Source organism: Antedon mediterranea, chromosome 5, assembly GCF_964355755.1.
Source record: "Antedon mediterranea chromosome 5, ecAntMedi1.1, whole genome shotgun sequence".
NCBI lineage: Eukaryota > Metazoa > Echinodermata > Crinoidea > Comatulida > Antedonidae > Antedon > Antedon mediterranea.
In genome coordinates, this window is record NC_092674.1 from 30,995,204 (window position 1) to 31,015,890 (window position 20,687).

General features: G+C 32.9%; 2 protein-coding genes across 2 annotated transcripts; one reads left to right on the forward strand and one right to left on the reverse strand.

Moving 5' to 3' along the window:
• Positions 1 to 258: 258 nt before the first annotated feature.
• LOC140050471 (coronin-7-like) lies at positions 259 to 9,599 on the reverse strand. Its single transcript, XM_072095683.1, has 25 exons — positions 9,484 to 9,599; positions 8,913 to 9,006; positions 8,489 to 8,585; positions 8,232 to 8,383; positions 7,823 to 8,009; positions 7,472 to 7,599; positions 7,246 to 7,332; positions 6,937 to 7,019; positions 6,696 to 6,750; positions 6,410 to 6,467; positions 6,147 to 6,292; positions 5,946 to 6,041; positions 5,724 to 5,819; positions 5,279 to 5,632; positions 4,905 to 5,100; positions 4,479 to 4,621; positions 4,180 to 4,284; positions 3,946 to 4,031; positions 3,235 to 3,373; positions 3,041 to 3,130; positions 2,775 to 2,891; positions 2,333 to 2,468; positions 2,107 to 2,198; positions 1,914 to 2,003; positions 259 to 1,668 (listed from the first exon to the last, which is right to left on the reverse strand). Exons 2-25 carry the CDS (start codon positions 8,970 to 8,972, stop codon positions 1,660 to 1,662), a joined length of 2,802 nt encoding a protein of 933 aa, XP_071951784.1. The 5' UTR covers positions 8,973 to 9,006; positions 9,484 to 9,599; the 3' UTR covers positions 259 to 1,659.
• A 91-nt stretch (positions 9,600 to 9,690) lies between these two features.
• Positions 9,691 to 17,960, forward strand: LOC140049925 (dnaJ homolog subfamily A member 3, mitochondrial-like). Its single transcript, XM_072094879.1, has 10 exons — positions 9,691 to 9,874; positions 10,461 to 10,594; positions 12,026 to 12,109; positions 12,397 to 12,612; positions 13,086 to 13,238; positions 13,466 to 13,613; positions 13,899 to 14,092; positions 14,417 to 14,532; positions 15,549 to 15,646; positions 16,134 to 17,960. Exons 1-10 carry the CDS (start codon positions 9,691 to 9,693, stop codon positions 16,469 to 16,471), a joined length of 1,665 nt encoding a protein of 554 aa, XP_071950980.1. The 3' UTR covers positions 16,472 to 17,960.
• The last annotated feature ends 2,727 nt before the right edge of the window (positions 17,961 to 20,687 follow it).

Below are 20,687 nucleotides of genomic sequence, written 5' to 3' on the forward strand. Positions count from 1 at the left end.
TTGCTTAACGTTTAGGTATGCAAATTAGCTTGCTTAACGTTTAGGTATGCAAATTAGCTTGCATAACGTTTAGGTATGAAAGTTTAGTATGCCGAATTGTCATTCAATGGAATTGGAATAATCAAAATAACACAATAAAATGAGAAGAACCTGATGTTTCTCTGGAAGTATTTAATGGCTTAACAGCGTGGGTAAGTGTTTTGCTTAATTTTGGAAGTTTCATTGCTTATGTTGTCACCTTTTTATGAAAAAGTAGTTAGCTAAGTGAGTATAGGCTATATTCTAGCATGGTGGTATCGGATGAAAATATGACTGCAAACAGCTTCAGAAAGCAAATGTGTGAACTCTAGTATGATAGCCCTACTTAATCGAAACATTTTAAGAATTTTCTCTTATGAAGAGCTAGGGTTATAATTTCAATTCAGGCCCGGATTGTATATTTTAGCAACTCAGTAGGTATATATATATATACTGACATAAAGTAGACAGGCAGTTGAAATAGAATTGGAATAATAGTTTGAGTTTGAATATTTGATCTTATTTGAGATACACTTTTCATTTGGCATTTATTTTAACGGTCACCGTGACTATTTCAACGATCGCCGTGGTTATTCGGCCGATTATGTATTATATATTTAGTGAATTAGAATTGTAAACATTTCATGTTGTATGTAGTGTTTTTCGTATTTATTACTTTTAATTTTCTCAGTCGGTAAATGCGTTTTTACGTCACTCACACATCACTCATGTCAATCTGTCGACTCACAATCATGTTTAAACAATGACAACAAAATTCAACGAATACATTATTTGTGACGCATAATGTACTATATATTAATAACATTACAATTTAATATTAACTAATATGTTGTTGATTGATGAGCAAACTCCCAGATTATGAGTTAAAATCAGCCTGTTTGTTATTGTGTTTTTGTCAATTCACAATAAAATATAAAAACTATATCAAAAATGTAAGATACGAAAGACTATTATGAAAACCCTCATTAAAAAATACTCATTAGTTATACTAATTAAAATACTCATTAGTTATACTAATAATTGAGAACAATAATTAAAAAATACATGTACTTATATTAGTTATCATAATTGAGAACAATCTTATTATATTTGAGAACAATCTCATAAGTGAGATAAATTCAACACTTTTAAGTAATTCTATATTTTTGTTCTATAATAGTACTGAAAATAATTATTACGATAGAAACAAATGGTATGCGTCCCTTAAGTCCCTTCTTAATGTAGCTTGATTTTTTTCATCTTTGTAAACAGTTATTTTTGACAATAGAAAAACAAGCACAAGTTGTGTTGAATGTCATTGTCATGTTGATAGGACCGTATTCCTTACATAGCTATGGTTCTATCATCAAGAAAACACTTAAATTTATCTCAAACTGATTTTAATTTCCATTTAATAATTAAATGATTGCATAATATTACTATATTTCTATAGTATATATATATGATATGAAATATGAATATTTTATTTATACTGGGCGACCTCTTCAGTCAAAGACTCACAGAGGGCCCAGTTATGATCAGTCAATATAATACTTTAATACATAATGCGATTGTAACACAAATATAAAATAAAATTATTTGATTATATTTCTCTTGATTTCCTAGTGAGTTCCACTTGTTCTAGTCATCCTGTAAAAAATAAATATCAAATATTCATGTATGTAGCTTTGCTATGACGTAGGAGTAGGATAGTCATGTTAGTTTACTGTGTATGGACATGTTGCTGATTCTAGGTCAAGTGGATGACTACCAAAGACACATACTTGGGTCTTAAGTTGTTACAAATTGCTTAAGTCCTTGTTAAGTATTTGCAAACATTAATTAGGAATGACTCTGATACTTAAGAACATTCTTAAAATAATTAGGTTACTCACCCACTCATCATCATCAACTCCTTCGAATTCTTCTTGAGGTAGTGGTTCATCTTCTCTGTTACCCAGCTTACCAACCATTGCTCTCAGTAACTATAACAACAAAATTCATTAGTTCAACAAATGACAAATATATTTTTAAGTAAATAAACAATTTAATCTGAAATCATTAGTTGTATTAAACTAAGAATGTTACCTCTTCCTTTTTCTGTTCGTCTGTTTTTCTTTCTAATTCTCTATGACTTTCATATTTTTTTGGTGCTGGTGCAGACTTCGGAACTGAACTTACTAAAAAAAAACATAAAAAAGCTACTATCTAAAAAGGATTTCATAAAATTCTGCATTAATTAATTAAATTTCTTTAATTTTGGTGGTACAGTATAAAAATTCCTTAAAGTTGTACTGTTTTCCTGAATACTTACATGGCTTCATACCCTCTGGGCAAAGTGGAATGGTCCGGTGTTGACTATTTTGTCCATTCAACCACTGATCACATGACAGATTTGATTCCCATTTGACCTTGGTGTCGGGGAAGATGTCATCTTGAAAGTATTCCATCTAAATAAATATGTAATTTTTTAATTTCATGTACTGTAAACAAGTCAATGTAATAAAACTATTAGCTTTTATATCAGAAGATCTATTCAATCAAGAGTCATTATATGTTTGGGTATTGAATTCTCGCATTTCCAGGAATTTAGTTGGAACAGGAAATATGTCTGCCTTGATCCATTTAATGGTATATTTAGTGACTTAGACAAAGTGATCCATCTCCTTCTTTTGTTAATGAGGGATAAGTAAAAAAAAAGATATATACAGTACTGATACTGAAAGTATAATACTGTAAATCATAATCAAACTAACCTTAACACGAGGGACAGTAAATGAAATTGGTTCAATATTCATTTTTGTCAAGACAACAGCACGAGCAAACTCCACATCCTTTACAACACATACGTTCTTTGGCAAGAATGACACGGCCTAAAAGAAATTAAAAAGTTTACAAAACAAATACCCCTAAAAGAACTATTCAATTGCTTTTTTGACAGCATTATTATTTGTGTTGGAATGACAGAGTATTCACATAATATTCCATACTTAAATAGGTAGACAAATACTTAAGCCTTTACCTGGTAAATACTGTTTAGCTTAAAATTTGAGCAGTCAAATATGTATGGTTGTTGTGCTGAGACTTCAACTATGTAGATCATTGACTCACCCTGTAGACATAACAATTAAATTGTGATTACACATTTCTATCACTGCAACCAACATTGAGTGAAACAACTTTCGTAAGAAAAAAATCAAATAAAAACATGATTACCTTGCCAGATAAAAAGACAACGTTTGTATCTTCGTCATAATATGGAATTAGGATAGAGGGCGACACATCAAATTCTACTTCGTGTAATGGTTTTGACAAATCAGTCAAACCATAGACACTTATTTTACGTTGGCCATTACTGTAAATAAAAACATAGCAGATTACAAATTATACAAATAATTTGTAGCTTATGTTACGTTGGCCATTACTGTAAATAAAAACAAAGCAGATTACAAATTATACAAATAATTTGTAGCTGTTTTTACAATGTAATTCTTAACTGATTTAATGCCATAGATGCTTAATGCAGAATACTTGTATAATTCCTACATCTACACTATAAGATGGAAAACTAACTTGTTTCTCCCTACTGAAATGAGGCAATTAAATGGAACATGGAAACGTTGATCATTTTATTCTATACCCTTTAAATACACACACCAATCTTGTATTTTGAACAATGTGTTATCTGTATTTTCCCACTTTTAACCTCACTTTTGTATTTTTTTGTGAATTTTTAACCTTTTAACTCTGAACAAACAAAAATAATTTTAAACCATGTACTGTATTTTACTGCGTGAATAATCTGTTGCTTTTCATTCTCTAGTTGTAAAATAATAACTGGTATGATAAAACAGTATTTACGTCATCTATTGTATATACTGTATATAATGACAAAAATGTATTGAAGAGTATTTGTTGATATGTTACCTATTAAAGCCAGACACAAGAAGGCACTTATCCTGACAGACCCATACTATTCTACCACAACGACCGGGGTTCACGCCACTAACTTCCTGAAAAAGACAGATTATTACATCAAATAGGTCTCTTTTTAAATGAATAGAGAAACCTTTGATAACATTTGGATATTGTAAGTATTTTGTTTTTGTTTTTGAACTGTACTTTAAATTTGTAACGTGTCTCTCATCAGTGAAACCTTACTTTTGTTGGCGTGTCAGACTGTCGTGGGTCATATATTCTCAAAATCTTGTCTTTGCATAGAGTAGCTATTCTTGTTCCATCTAGGCTCCAAGCAGCCGCTGAAATCTATGATAAAACAAAGAACTTAAATATCCTGCCAAAAGAAGACAATTTTAAAAAATTTTCACACTTTGGACAACATTTATGTATATAAATTAATCTGCAATAAATGAAAATAAACTTATATAATTACATAAAATTATTACTTATAGTTTGTATTACAGCATGATCTTAAAGTAAGAATGAACTAAATCACTGACCTGATCAGTATGACCTTTGAGGGTCATGACCTCTTCTCTTGCTTGTAAGTTCCAAATCCTGATGGTGAGGTCAAGTGCTGCAGACAGCATGAGATCTCTCGTCAACGGATGGAACAACAGGAAATGGATCTTTTCCTGGTGACCTGTGTAAGAAATCGTATTTTATTCAGTACATAAAACTTGATGACATTAACAAAACTAATGACATAAACAACTCTTTATATGCAAATCACTAATGAGTTGCATACCAAATATGGTGCTTACCAAATATGGTGCTTACCAAATATGGTGCTTACCAAATATGGTGCTTACCAAATATGGTGCTTACCAAATATGGTGCTTACCAAATATATGGTGCTTACCAAATATGGTGCTTACCTAATATGGTGCTTACCTAATATGGTGCTTACCTAATATAGTGCTTACCTAATAAGTAAAATGTAGGTTCATCCAAGGAATCCTCCAGACCACCTTTTGGTAAATCAAAAACATTAATTCTGCAGTTTTCACCGGCAACCACGAGTCGGCAGTTATTGAATGGATCCCAACGGAAGTCTTGAATCATGCTTTTGTTGTGCACTGCAGGAATCTCACTTTCTGGTTGTCTTCCAGGCTTGTCAAGCTGTATGAAATATAACACAAATCACTTCAGATTCTGCACAGTACTTCCTTTCATCACACAAAATTGACAATTCTGGGATCAAGCCCTGTTTTAATGGCTCCTATGGCATTATTTTTAACTGTTTCACTGTTTAAGAACCTAAATTCCTGTATATCAATGAAAAAAAAATGGTACTCACCTCAAATACACCAATCTGACCACCAGGTCCAGCAAAGGGAACAGCAGCCCTTGCAATATTGGCATGAAACCCATCACATTCACCGAAAATGATGTTACCCATATTACGAATGTTTGTAATGTATGTTGAAGCATGCCGATGTGAACCTTTCGCATGCCGGAACTTTGAAGACTTCGCTGCTACAAATGTCTTGCCGGACGATTTCCTAACCATGCCTGATTCGCCACTAGCTGCTGCACCTTGAAGATTTGGCTTGTTGTCTGGGACGACTGAATTAGGTGTTAAGTTTTGATTTACAGGTGGTTTGTTTGCAGGAATAGATGGATTTGTTTCAGGTGCTGAAGAACTTTCACTCTAAAATTAATATTTATTCATATATAAATCTTGTATCTGTATAATTAACAAAATAAAACAACAAACGTTAAATCATTATGAAACTACAAACCTTTACGTCTACTGATGTTGAATCGGATCCACCTTGTGTCTTTGTACTTTTAATCACTGATTGACGTTTAGAAGGATCCAATGAAATTTTAGCAACCTGTATATAGAAATAGAGTAATTATTACAGTTCTAAATATTAGTATATATATATATATATAGTATTTTGTGTACATAGCATCCAAGAAAGTGATTGATACAGTGAGTGAGAACAACATTTACTTACTTCTTTGTTCTGGCCATCAAACCATTCATCTACTGTCATGGCCGACACGTTTCCAGGTGTGTCTGGGAAAAGTTCACTTGCAAATTCTCGATGTGACTAAAAATAAAAAACACCAAAATCAGAATAAAAAAACAAATTACGAATTTGTTTAATTATAATATAGTATACGTATTCTATGATAAATATCAAGTAAAAACTAACCCTACGAGGGACTTCGTATGATAATGGTAGAATTGCATTCTGGGTAAGCTGCAGTAGACGATTGACTTCACAAGATATGACATTTAGCGCCCTCTTTGGTACCATTGCAATACCTCTTTGCTGAGCAGTTCCCATGTAGGTGGCATCTATTTGTTGGAACAAGAAAAGCAATTATACAAAGCATTTAATTAACAATATTATACTACATTAAATATTTTATAAAGCGTCAAAGTTTAAGTTACAAAATGTCTGATTATACATACTGCTTGTAAGGTAAGGCTGTTTATCTGTTACTTCCATGTACAATACTGTAGTTGCACCCTGTAAAACACAACAACAATCTCATCTTGTATACAATGTAATGACATAATGATAAATACATTATTAAAAGAGAAAATAGTTTAATATCTCTAACAAAGTAGTCATTTGAAAGTACCAAAAAAATAAATTTCAAACTTAGAGGCTGCTCAAAAGCACATGCAACTAAATAAATCAATTCTGTTCTTTATAAACAATAATTATTGAATAATAATAATTATAACAAATTACCTTAGAAGCAACAAATAACATCTTGGTGTCAGGATCATAAAAAGGCATAAGTGCACTGGAAAAACAAAACAAACATTATTAAAAGGCATAAGTGCACTGGAAAAACAAAACAAACATTATTATATTATTATTGTTTCTCTCACAACTTTATCTTAGTATTTGTATTTCCAGTATCAACTGGTATTTAATGATGAAAGTGCTTATTCTGTCTATCAATATGATTTTATACACTATACTGTACCTTGTAGCAGTTCCTAGGCTTTGACTCGCCAGACTGCAACCTAAATTCCGTGGATCCCAGATGCATAGTTCACTTTGTCTTCCCTGAGTGGAAAAGAAAATTTAATTTAGTAAATTATAAATTCAAATCTAATTAATGAATCTACTATTTCTGGCTGGCTTACACAACACAAAACAATTTTTGACCAAAAAAATAACAGAGAAAATTGGAATAAAATGGTGAAAAGCGTCATGTCGCAAAACGACGTAACTCATGATCTGACTGGCTGTCTAATAAATAAACGTATTTCAATAAAGATTAGTTACATACCGCATCAAAACCACTGGACAACAGAAGATCTTCATTGCCAAGCCAACAGACCTTGGAATCTTTATGGTTGTTATGTCCACCAGTTACCTATAATACAAAATTAAAAACAAATATGTAAAAAACAAAGAATAACTCAACAATTTAAAACCATATAATTGATTCCTAAATGCTGCAAGAAATATTGAAAACCATACTGCAATGGAATACTAGATGAGTGATTCTTTACCGGTGGGCTGTTGCTAGGGTTTCTAGGATCCCAAATCTTGATTGTCTTATCTTTGCTGGTAGATGCCAGAAGGGAGCCATCTTGTTTCCAGCTAATGCCAAGAAGCTGATCATTGTGTGCTTCCCATGCTTCATTAAACAAACATAAAAATACAGTTAATAATAAATAATATTTATTGGTTACTCTCCTTTAAAATGGAGGAACACTCTTGTAACAAAAGGTTTGACACATACAAAATATACACATAGTTAAAATATAAATACAGATACAAAATGTATAATATTATGAACCTTTTTTTAGCGATAATGAAGGAAGTATTGAAATATTTTTGCTACAAAATCAATGTTTTACCAAGTTTTTCCTGTCCAGTTGAAACATCCCAAATCTGTATTGATTTAAACACAGTAGAAGCCAGAATATTTTCAGCAGCAGGGTGGAAGAGAACTGTTTCTATTCGCCTTTCTTGCATTGGTAGTGTAAGGAAAGCATTGGTTATATCTTCTGTCAAGCCACCCTCTGGTAGATCCCAAAGTTTAATCTGAGGAGAAAACAAACATTGGTTTTGGTATACACATAGAAATATAGGATTAAAGTACATCTTTTGAACAGTATATAATGATATTGAGAAATGGGGATTATGAGAAATATTTACAGTAGTCTAGAGCTATCAATGCTTGGTTGTTACAAACAGCATAATAATTTTGTTTTGCCAATTAATACTATATCGCCTGATGGTGGCAGTGTAGTACTAAGCACTTACTGAACAATCTTGAGAACAGGTAGCCAGTAGGTAATCATTGAACGGTGAGAAGTCCATGTCAGTGACCAAGTCCGAGTGAGCTTTAAGGCACGGCAAATCATTATTGCTACGACCACAGAAGTCAATGGGAAGTATGCAAATATTACAACCAGCTAAAAGAGAAAAACATTAAAAACAAATTAAAATTATATAATTGTATGAAATTTTATCAGAATTAGAAGAAACCTAAATTTACAAATTGAATTGTTGTTTCTTACCTCCACCACTGACATTAAAAGCCATGAGGGCGCCACTTGCTTTTATTTGGTTGCCACACGACTGGAATGCACCAATTTTGAGGTCCGAAATACAATTCTGCAGAAGAAAAGAAGAATTAAATTTATGTTACAAGTCTAGCCTAAAACAATTTGAGGGAGATCTCCACTTGTTACTCAAAATAAAATTTTGGCAAGTATGGTAGGGCTACTTGCTTCATTTGTTTACAAAGAAAAAATCGGTTCATTAATAACTTCTCAAAAAAAATACAAATTTGTATATTTATGGGCCAAAATATCAACATAAGCCCTCTGTGGTAATATTTTGCCAAATACTTCACTCAGTTTCTGAGTGCTTTCATTTTATGGTTTGTGTGTGGGGAAGCCTTTCTTGCAAACTTGCTAAAACAAAGTACAGGTCGTTCACCTCTTTCTTTGGTTGCTTTGCTTGTGCATTCTTGTACTTTGATGTCTTGAATCGATTCATGGTGTATTTTAAATCTTTCTCTTGATCATTGAATCTGTAATAGTAAATACAAATATAAAATCTATATTAAAGAATTCAATAAAGTAAAGAGATCATGTGGATTGTGGGTAAATTGGGTCTTGCAGTAATTGAAATTACTAGTCCAACACAACAAGAAGTCTCTAAAAAATATTTCCACTAAGGGACCTTCATTCAGTACTACTACTACTAGGCTAGCTAGCTAACGTAGTATTGCATTTTGAAATGCTATTAATGTCTCACAGTGTAGAAACGCATTAGTTCAAACAAATTATGCACCCAGACAAGCATACACCTATTACTATATTTAGTACTATTAATGACAATATGCTGACTGCAGCTGCAGCATGCATGTGACAATGCCAGACACAGTACACAGTGGCAGTGCCTCCTCCTACTCTACCTACAGCCACAGACAGTACACATTCAACAGCTGTGTGACTTACAATATCAAGTTTATTTCTAAGAATTGTGAGAATATATGCTGACTTACAGGTAAATTAAGCAGTTACTTAGCAATTCAAAACAACCGATCAGCTGGCAAAAGATTTGACAGTTTAAATAATAAACACACCACTTTTATAAACACAAAAAGTTCTTGAAAAGATAAACACGGAAGTAGGTACCGCCCTCTTTTTCTTGACACGACGCCGGTGTTTGTGGAGGTCAATGGTTGGGAAGTCAAGCGTGAAAAATGAAAATGGCAGCCACGAGGGTTGCATGGAGAAATTTGCAAAAAGTTTCTCGATCAAAATGTACACTTTCATCAGAGGAATTGGCAACTAACGTTGTCTGTAAACGTTATTTAAAAACATTTCCAAATTATACAAATAGCATTTTATTAAATCGACTTTCTAATGTTGCAATATATAAAGGATTACTGTGTAAGTTTTAAAAACATGATTGATCAGGACACGCTAAGGCCTAGCCTAGCTAGCTAGTACTAGGCCTAGGCCTGTAGCCTAGCCACTCTCTCTCTCCCCGCAGTAGGCATCTACCATAATAGCTAGGACTATTATAACCTAAGCCCTGCCAGGCCTAGATAGATTAGGCCTATAAACTAAGCTTAGGCCCTGGCTCAGGTTAGTTCTACACTAATTTTTAGTAGCTAGCTAGGCCTAGGCCTACTAGTAGTAATACAACAAGAACAGACATGCCTATTTATAAATAAAGTATAATTTATTTGTAATTAATATGCCAAAACAAATGTCCATCTAGGCCTAGGCCCTCTAGTATCTGCATTACGGTCGCTGGGTAAATTGGCCATGATGATTGATTTTATTATGATTTATGATATCGGTTGCATTTATTTTGGTTGCGATAAAATCAATTTCCTTTGAAGTGTCCCCTACCTATTACTACTACTATGATGCATAATATATGCTTTTTTGAAATTTTTTTTTTTAATAATTGTATATAATATATATAAGTATTCTACAGTGAATTAAATGATAATTTTGTGTTTTACAGCACCAAGTAGTTCATATCACCTAATAGATCGGAATTTTCACACTTCACAACATTTAGAATCAAAAGATTATTACAGAATCCTTGGTGTGCCAAAAAACGCATCAACGAAGGAAATCAAGAAAGCGTATTATGAGGTTCGTAAGACTAGGATCAGATGTTAGCATTGGAATGACACTTATCAATTTGATTGCAGACGACTATAACTACTAAACATTGAGCACTAATACTCTTTTCACATCTGCAAAATGTAACAGGAGATCAAACCTGGCAGGGGCAGATTTAGGGGTCCGGCCCCCCCTTTTGTAATATATATATTATTGTTCCATTTACATACGATTTTATCAACGATTTTACAGGAAAGGGGGTACAAATCAACATTAAAAATCGTTAAAATCAATTTTTTTTCAAGTTGAACAGAGTTCAACTTCAACGTTACGATCGGTAAAACTGACTGACCAATCAAATAGTTCATAAATTACGTCATCATTGTTTGTGACAATTCTTATTTTTTACAACGCGACAATGTTTTTTGTACTCTTTTAAAAAAGTCTGATATTTCAAAATAACAAGTGTAAGTAAAACTAAATTTTAATATAAAAACAATTAAATTTAATGTTATCTTTAGTGTAAAGACTATATTAAGATATCAGCGAAAACATGTCCTAGGCCGGCTGGGTTGAAGCATTAAAACCTGTAACTTTTTCAATTTTCACACGGGCCCGGCTGCACGTGACCGGCCTTGGCTTTGCAAAACTTCACATCCATGTGTCCCAGCAACGTCGAAAGAACCAAGAAAAAAACGATCGGGTAAAAAATATGTAAAAATTTGCGACGGAAAAACATGCTTTAGGCGCAAAAAAAACAGTTCCGTATATTAAATATAGTCTATAAAACCCACTATATTCAGATATAAAACCCACTATATTCAGATAATTCTATGAGAAGAATCGAATGGCCTAAACGCCTCAGATGCTATCTCTGGGGGTCAGGGAAAATAATTTTCCCATATCGGTCCCCTCTTTATCAAAATCCTAGATCCGCCCCTGCCTGGTTACACCTTGTTGCAAGTTGGAACAATTTATGCAGGTGTGAAAAGGGCATAAAAGCATCCAATACTATACACTACACTTATCCCCAAAACATTGCCACCCAAACCGCTAAATTCCATAATTTGAATGACCACATGAGATCTCCCACTAGTTGCAATTTCTGCTGATTGCTTTGAATGACCACATGAGATCTCCCATTAGTTGCAATTTCTGCTGATTGCTTTGGATTATATCCTGAAAGTTATCATTTACTCTACTAGGTCCAAACACTAAAAGTATAAATTGATCAATTGATTTTATTTCATTCACTTTATTTGAAACAGTCTAGGAAAAAAAACAAGCATACATTTACAATAAGTTAAAAGGTAACAATAATAGGACCTGTTTCAGGGATCGGAAATAGAAGTAAAAGAACTTGTCTAATACCAACCCACTAAACAGAAAAAAGACAAACAAACTGCTGCATGACATATCATTTGCTAATAATAAATAATAATTTGTCAATGATTTATATAGCTTGCCAAGAAGTACCACCCTGATAAGAACAAAGGAGACCAGAGTGCATCTACAAAGTTTGCAGAAGTAGCTGAAGCATATGAGGTATGAATTAATTTTGAGATCTTGTAAAACTTAAGCCTTGTCTACACTATCAAACTTTATGTGAAAACAAAATGTGGTTTTCCCATGGACATAATGATGTCACATCACTACCATATTTGAGCATATCACTACCATATTTGGGCATCACATCACACTTTTTTGTCAAACTAGTTTGATAGTGTAGACAGCTTTGTAGTTGAAACATTGTGTAATATTTATTTTTTTATATTCTCACTGCATTAATGACAGTAAAACAAACTGATCTGATAACATTTTTCTTTGCACAGATATTAGGAGATAAATTAAAGAGACAGGAATATGATACCATGGGGACGACAGGATTTGGAGGAGCAGGAGGCGCCGGTGGTGGATTCCAAGGCTGGCAGCAAGCTGGTACCATAGACCCAGAGGAATTATTTCGTACAGTGTTTGGTGGCAAAGGTGGCTTTAATAATATCTTTGAGGGAGCTGGTTTTGGTGGTGGCATGGACAACACAAGAGAGGTGAGATGCAAAAACATTATAGATTGTATTTACCAACTTGGATGTTATTGATCTGAGACATGAATGAAGAGACATGAATGAGGAAACATAGGTGGAAAATGGCAAAAGGCTTCCTACTTTCTAGGAGTTTTTTCAGATAATCTATGTTGTTTTGAACAATTCTTGTAACATGACCACAGTGCTGATTTTGCAAAACTGATTTATAAAAAAATCCATAGTGTCTAGACAAACTGTGTAGTAGTTTTAAGTTTGATGGGAAAATACAGTATCACAGGCATAACCACTAAAGTTTTAAGTAAGTTAGCTTTATATTTGATCATTACATGAAAAATGAAAGACTTACGAAATACAGAGTACATACAGCATAGCCTCTGTTGACTTAATTGATTAATGACACATGTTTAAGTAACTTAGCTTTATCACATTTACCATCATTAGTATTCACTTCTTGTTTTGATCTTTGTCTACTTAAGTACATGATGGATTTGACGTTTAGTGAGGCAGCCCGAGGTGTCAACAAAGACATGGAAATTGTCATAGATGATACATGTCCACGATGTCATGGGGCAAAAGCTGAACCGGGGACAAAGACGTCGCAGTGTCATCGCTGTCAGGGATCCGGCATGGTATGTTTGTGTGGATTATGAACTAGTTTGCTCAGGGACAGGGTAATCATCTCTCACAGCCATGTGGTTAGGAGTTTAAATCCACAGCCATTTATTTGATTTGTGTTATAATGTGAATAATCATTTCAGCTGTTATGTATAAATTTGTATTACATATTCTTACAAAGACTTCAGCCTAATTATTAAAAATAGAAAGTACTTAAAGTTAAATTTGTTATTTTATTTAGGAAACAATCAACACAGGTCCATTTATGATGCGTTCTACATGTCGGCAGTGCAGAGGTCAAGGTTCAATCATCAGTGTTCCTTGTATTATGTGTAAAGCGACAGGCCAGACAATGCAACGCAAGAAAGTAGTTGTTCCCATACCAGCAGGTATGATAAACCAAATAAAGTTATATTTTTTGTAAAACTATACTTTTAGAAATCAAGGATTAATTTTTTTTTTACATAATGTATTAAACCTGACATATTAAACATAATTAATTCTAGTGGTGCCTGTATCCTCTCTGGGCTGGCGGGATTTCGCTGTATTGCCTTTGTGGGTTCTCCTGAACAGACGTCCTTGTAGTTGGTTTTTGTTCTCTCTTGTACCTTTTACAATAAATATTCTTGCTTATTATAGGAGGTATCAATTTCTTTAAATTTCATATTTTACAGGTGTGGAAAATGGTCAAACTGTTAGGTTACCTGTGGGTAGTCGCGAAGTGTTCATCACATTTCGTGTCGCTCGTAGCAGTACATTTAGAAGAGATGGAGCAGACGTGCATTCGGATGTCGCGGTGACGTACACACAAGCATCTCTAGGGGGCAGTCTCCGTATAAAAGGAATATATGATAGTATTCACTTAAATGTAAGTACTATTGAATGTACTACTCATTTTATTGCCAGATTTAGTTCCTCTTCCAAAATAATTAGGGTACACTTTCAGGAGTGAACAATGGGCCCTCTTGATAAGGTGTCCACTGAGGGGTGGGGGGGGGGGGGTGGCTATACCCTTGATAGAAACTAATAAATGTTGAATTATTATTATTATTAATAAAGGATATATTGCCACAGTCAGGTCACAGGAAAGTTCCTTTTTGATAGTGGTGACCCAAAGAGGAGTTCTAATGTATCTATATAAATTATTATATTGTGGAAATTTAAGATTAAATCTTGCATTTTATTCATACAGATACCAGCTGGCACACAGTCACATGCTAGGATACGATTACCAGGCAAGGGAATTCAACGTGTAAATGGCTACGGCAATGGGGACCACTTTGTACATGTGAAAATCAAAGTACCCACGTAAGTACACTTGCTCAGAAAGGGGGCTTTTGTATTTAAATGTCCTACCAAATATTATCATTATCATTACCTATGATTTAGTTGAACAAGTTTACAAACGTCATAGCACATCATATTCAACTTATTCACTCATTAGATGCTTGTCTAGATTTCAGTATTTTCAACTAAAATAACAATCCTTCAAAATAGACACTAGAAAAAAAATTAGTGTGTATTTTCACTTAGGTAGAACGAAAAGCACAAGGGCGACTTGTTTATGATATTGAGGATGTTTAAAAACATTCTTAGCCTTATGTCTGTAAAAAAGATTTTTGCAACAGAAACAAAAGGAATAGAAAATAAACTGAATGGTTTCATCAGGTCAATGACCTGTATCAATATTTTTATTATCGGTTGAAATCTGTTAAATCGAGCAATTTTTTTGGAAGTTAGCAGCTGATATTTTTCTTAAACCTGAAGATGGACAAGTAGTCGCCCATTAGTGTAAGTCCATCTTTTAAAAAATTAGTTTGTTTATCAAAATGATGATTTAACTGGAATTATTTTAAATTACTAGTTAATAAAGTGCATTCCAGATTGGTTTTGCCTTGGTTAATTAATTAATTTATTTGTTATTGCAATTGGTCAGAATTTCTCAAGTGGTTTTTGTGTCCAATTAGAGTAGATTGAGATTACTCTGCTAGAATAGAACGCATTATTATAATTGGTATTTTTAAACATAGAATTTATTCCATTATCATAATTGATAATTTGACATTAGAATATCGTCCATTAATGTAAGTGATAGCTGTGTATGTAGAGTCTAGTATCTTTAGTTATTCTTAGATATAAAGAATTAGAATTATGCCTTTTTAACTTGGGTGTAGTCCACGTTTACAGTCATGTACAGTTATAATTTGTATAAATTGCCAGATTTTGCCAAATTATTATTATTAGTTTGAGAATTCCTTGTAATCTTTTAGAACCTTTCACAGAATGTTATTTTTAAGTTTGTTATTTTTCTTAATGATTGACAGAACACTTACTGATAAACAACAAGGGCTTTTACTTTCCTTGGCTGAACAGGAGGAGGATGTTGTAGGAACCGTAAATGGTGTCAGCCAAACACAAAGTGGTAAGTATGCTTGACTTTATGACCTTTGACCGCATTCTAAAGGAAGATAAATGTTCGAATTGAAAAATTGGGAAAATCCAAAATCAAATCGTTGAAATGTGTATAAATTTACTTAAAATTGACAAATTTTAGAAAATGTTTAAATGTTTGAAAAAAATGAATTTACAGGGCACACCTCTGAAGATGTTCATTTCGATGAAGAAGAAGAGGTTGAAAAAAAGCCTGGATTTTTGGAGAGGTTGGCCAACAGGGTATTTGGACGAAATTGATTTGAGGTAGGCTAGCTTGGCCCTTAGTTACCAAATTCATTGTACAGTAATTTGCCTACCTGAAGAATCTCATGTCCATTATTAGTTGGCCAATCTCATAACATACACTGATATCATTTTAACCAGGGGTTTACCAGCAACTTTCTCTAAATATGTTTTATGACCTCACACACATCCTCCTAAACATTTTTTCATATATTCTCGTTTTTATTGCATAGGTAAAAGAATTGCAGTTGATGATGCAAGCGGAATAGTTCATGGTATACGCTACATCTTAGATAACCCAAACCCTACCAGTACAGATCCACAAGACAACCCTACCAGTACAGATCCACAAGACAACCCTACCAGTAGAGATCCACATGACAACACTATCAGTAGAGATCCACATGACAACACTATCAGTAAAGACACCATAGAAACATCCTCCAATACAGATGATACACCTAGTGATGAGGGAAACAAAGGGGCAGATGAGGGCAACAAAGGGGCAAAGAAAGTGGCAGATGACATCCAAGACCAAGAAGATGACACTAAACAAGAGGATAGAACCTGAAATAGGATTTCTTCATAAATATGGGGAAAAATTTATTGCAAAAATAAGTAATTCATTTTATTAAGAAAAATGGGCTGATATGTGTGGATTTTGATATTTTTATGACATTTCAATAATGTTTCTTAAATATGACTATATTACCACATTTTATTATTTGTGATGGCTTCACACAGACAGAACCTCACAAACCATCTCCAAACTTGGTAAATATTTGGTTTTTATTTTGTTAGTTGGTAAAAGAAGGCTACAGACTAAATAGCGTTGCCGTCTGCGCACAGTAGTATATATGTTGCAGTCGTACATGGTAAACATACATATGCATAGCAAAAATAAGTAAAATTAAATAAAGCAGGTCCTATAATAAACCAAATTATAAAATGTGACACATCTGGGTATATTAATATGTATGAAAACGAGTCATGAGTTGATAACCTACATTGCACCTTGTATTGCCAACATTCATTAAACAGATATTTTTAGTTTGCTTATACGATGTGACCCAATTTATAATAAAATTGCAATGGTGTTTCCAACTAGAACTATCGTCTTGTTATAATAATATTAATATAAAAAAGTTATGACAATGTATAAACTAATTTAATAAACTTTTATGTAAGTAATGTTTACTTTTGTTTTCAAAGCTCACAAATTTTGGTTTAAAAACTAAATCCTTTGTTTTTTCCCAAATAAGGTAATATCAATATCATACAGTCGGCGCTCCAAATACTGGCACCGTTAGGCTGGTCTAATATGTCTGGTTTTTCCAGAAAGTACTGCATTAAAAACCTGATTTTGGGAGATTTCAGGTTTTAAATGAGTCCAGTATTGAGAGAGTTGACAGTACTAACCAATTTAAATGGTATGCATATCAAACATTTTGGTGAATAATAAATTGGGCTACCAAACCATACAGTTAAATAAACATGTTTTCTCATGAAAAAAATGTTATGTTGATAATCATTAAAAAATTCTGTTCATTTTTTGCTGTTATTTATAACTAAGTATACAAAAACAAAATGTACAGATTACTAATCAATAGTATGTTGTTATTTATATTATAATTTATTCAACAGTGCATGAAAATGTAACTATTTCTACTAAATAGCAGAGTAATTCAACATATGTGGTAACTGTAATGTAAAAATGTACGCTACTCGGTGAATAACCTGTACTGCTAGCTCAGTTTAATTTTGTCACTTTTAATGTCATTTGGTTAAAAGACGACTAAAACACAAAATAACACTTTCTAACAATGCAGTCAGAAGATTTCTTTTATCGGGTTAATTATTCTGGTGGATTCAGCTTGAGGGGATCACTGGCAATATATTTGTTTCTTGGGTAATGTAAGCAACAATACTAAAACGATTTTACTTATTATGATTAAGACTGGCTCTCCTTGCGTTGTTTGTGTTTGTAACTATTAAAAACAGATTAAAATTATAATAAACTGAATAAATTAAAATTATAAAATAAATATGTTGTTTCAATTAATACAAATCTTGAGTCCAAATTTTCTAATTGATTATAACATGAAATATTATTTTAACAATTAAAAATCTTAATAATCAAATAATTTAATACAGTATTACTTATTTTGGAAACACAGCATATGTTTTGCACTTTTAATTTTATTATACTGTCGGAAGTTCAGCAACATTATTCACAACATCACCTCACAACACTTCGGTGTCAACCAAAGCTCTGGAAAAAAATCTGTAAAAGCAGCAGCTGATATAAACTAATTTAAAAATTAGTTTACAATGTTATAAGTAATTTTCCCCACTGACAAAAACTTGAATAATATTGATGAGTCGAATCATGAAAATGATTGAAAATAGTGCACTTCGATAGCATTCACATCAGTAAAAAAGATTAGGAGAATTTTAATTTGAGACGATCTGATGATTACAAATTACCATTGACGTCAGTAGAGAACAAATTCAATGTAGTTTAATCTGCAGTTCCCAGTAAAGAACAACAAGATTAAATAATGTTGTTTTATTGTGATTTAGTCGTCACCATTTTTGTTAAATTTAGTTTAGGCTAGATAGAAAAATAACTCATGAAATAACAAAAAGGTGTTTTGACGTTACTTGTGAAATTTTTCATTAAATTAATCAAAGCATGTGCTTTACAGTAAGTTAGTACTACCATTACCAAAACGTCATCCGTTTGTCTTGTCAGTATTTGTGCATTGCTAGTAAAAGACGTTATTAGTATGTTAGGTGCGTTTAAGTATCCACCTTTCTTACTTATTTATTCTCGCATATCATCTGAGCGTGATAATAAGTCGGTGGTGATTAAGTATATTCTTTCAAGTGGGACAGGAACTTCTTTTGGTATCTTTTAATTTGACTAATGAAGCTAGTGCTGACGTGGATAAAGAAATAGAAATTCATTAAGAAGCTTTAGATATATTGTACAGTTTTATTGGTTTGATAATGTAAACTACGCACACACAAAATGTCGTAATTATTTTTATCTCGATGCTATTTTAGGTTTGTTCTGTCTGGCGACAGAAATAACCTAAATATATCTGTGCTGTATTTGGTGAATGACAGTTTTTATTTGGTCTTGTTATTTCAAGTACATGAATCCTATCTATGTAAAGGCAGCTGAGATGAAGATATTAGTTTACAATGAAATATATCCGAGAAAATAGACTTTCACGGTATGAGAGAACTAGGGTATTAGGAGGCATATAGGAAGACAATATTATTGAGGATAGTTAATATTATAAAGGCCAATTTACACAGACGAGCAGTAACAGTAAGCGGAAACTTGCTTAGCTTCTGTGTGAATTAAGTAAGCGTATAGTTTTGCTTGCAAAAGGGCATGTGGGCTACTAAAAAACCTAAACTTCTCATATTGTACTTGTTCAACTTTTTCATTACTTTATATTGCTTTTGTTATACTGGGCACTGTGGGAGACCAGTAATTTACTGCTGAACATACTCCCCAGTATAAAGAATAAAGAAATAAATATGAAACCTACTGACTATCTCAGTGTCGGTGCCTGATACACAGTACAAGTAACTAGATTTAATTGTTGCAGGCATGTGCATACAAGACACGGCGCCAAGAATTAAACTTTATGAATCTTCTACATATCGGATTGAAATTCAATCCATACACCATGCTTTCACACTCAGGCTCAAGAAATGTGCATGAAGTTTTTTTGTCAAATTTAAATTATGGACAATCCAAATACTGTAGGAACCTCGGTCTGCACAGTGGTCTGGTTTTAAATTGCTAACATTAACAGAAGCTTGAAGTAAAAGCAAGTATATTATATTTCACCACTAAATATTCTAGATAGGTTTTCCAGCTCACTATCCTCAATCAACTTTTTTTTTTCCCCTATTTTAAGAAGTTTTGAATCGAAAACAACATGGTATCACTTGCGTATCCTTACGAATACAGTGTTATGCAAGATTGAATTTTAGCAGATGTTGTGATTATTTGATAGGCTACTGACCATGTATGTTGACACATTTAGTTGTTGCCTTACTGATACTCTTGTTTCGTCGTCTGCTTCTCTTAAATTGTCGTCTGCTTCTTTTAAATAGTCGTCTGCTTCTCTTGAAAAAAGTCTGCTGTCATGGGTGTAGATTTTATTTATCATACTTATATTTTGCACATTCGAGTTCACAGTTTTGTAGTGCCATAGGATAGTTTAAAAAAATAGAGATATTAAATATAATACAGATTTCTGATGGCCATAGAGAAAGCCAACTGCTACCTTTTCTGCAGCCCCTCTTTCTGTCTGAAGTCATAAACATATATTCATTTATTCTAGCTTCGTGTATTTTCATTTTATTTAATTTATTTTTCACACATGGAACAAAATAAAACGGAGCTCAACTAAGCTATCAAACCAAACATATATTCATAAAATTATATCAGAAATGTTGTATTAATTTCAGTGTTGATGAGCACTTTCATTAAATGATTAACAGTTTAAATTTAGAATCCTATCCATCGACGTAACATGATCATCTACAAAGGAAGCGAGAGTATTGTAAAAATTTGGAAACAAATTAAGAAATAACATATTCTAGCATTAAATTACTTGAATAGACAATCCTGTGCATGTGTTTGCGGAAGATTGATCACCCAAAGCAATCGATAAATCTGCCTCTAGGTGTCGCTTTACTCATTACCGTAACTTGACCGAAACGCTCGTGTATGTTTCCCTTATCAATGTGTCCTGGGC

Coding starts and splice junctions, on each gene's coding strand:
- LOC140049925 (XM_072094879.1), top strand. CDS start 9,691: ATGGCAGCCACGAGGGTTGCATGGAGAAATTTGCAAAAAGTTTCTCGA. Junction 12,613..13,085: donor GCATGGACAACACAAGAGAG/GTGAGATGCAAA, acceptor TGTCTACTTAAG/TACATGATGGATTTGACGTT. Junction 15,647..16,133: donor TGTCAGCCAAACACAAAGTG/GTAAGTATGCTT, acceptor TTTATTGCATAG/GTAAAAGAATTGCAGTTGAT.
- LOC140050471 (XM_072095683.1), bottom strand. CDS start 8,972: ATGAATCGATTCAAGACATCAAAGTACAAGAATGCACAAGCAAAGCAA. Junction 3,131..3,234: donor TTGTCTTTTTATCTGGCAAG/GTAATCATGTTT, acceptor TTATGTCTACAG/GGTGAGTCAATGATCTACAT. Junction 2,199..2,332: donor CCCAGAGGGTATGAAGCCAT/GTAAGTATTCAG, acceptor GTTTTTTTTTAG/TAAGTTCAGTTCCGAAGTCT.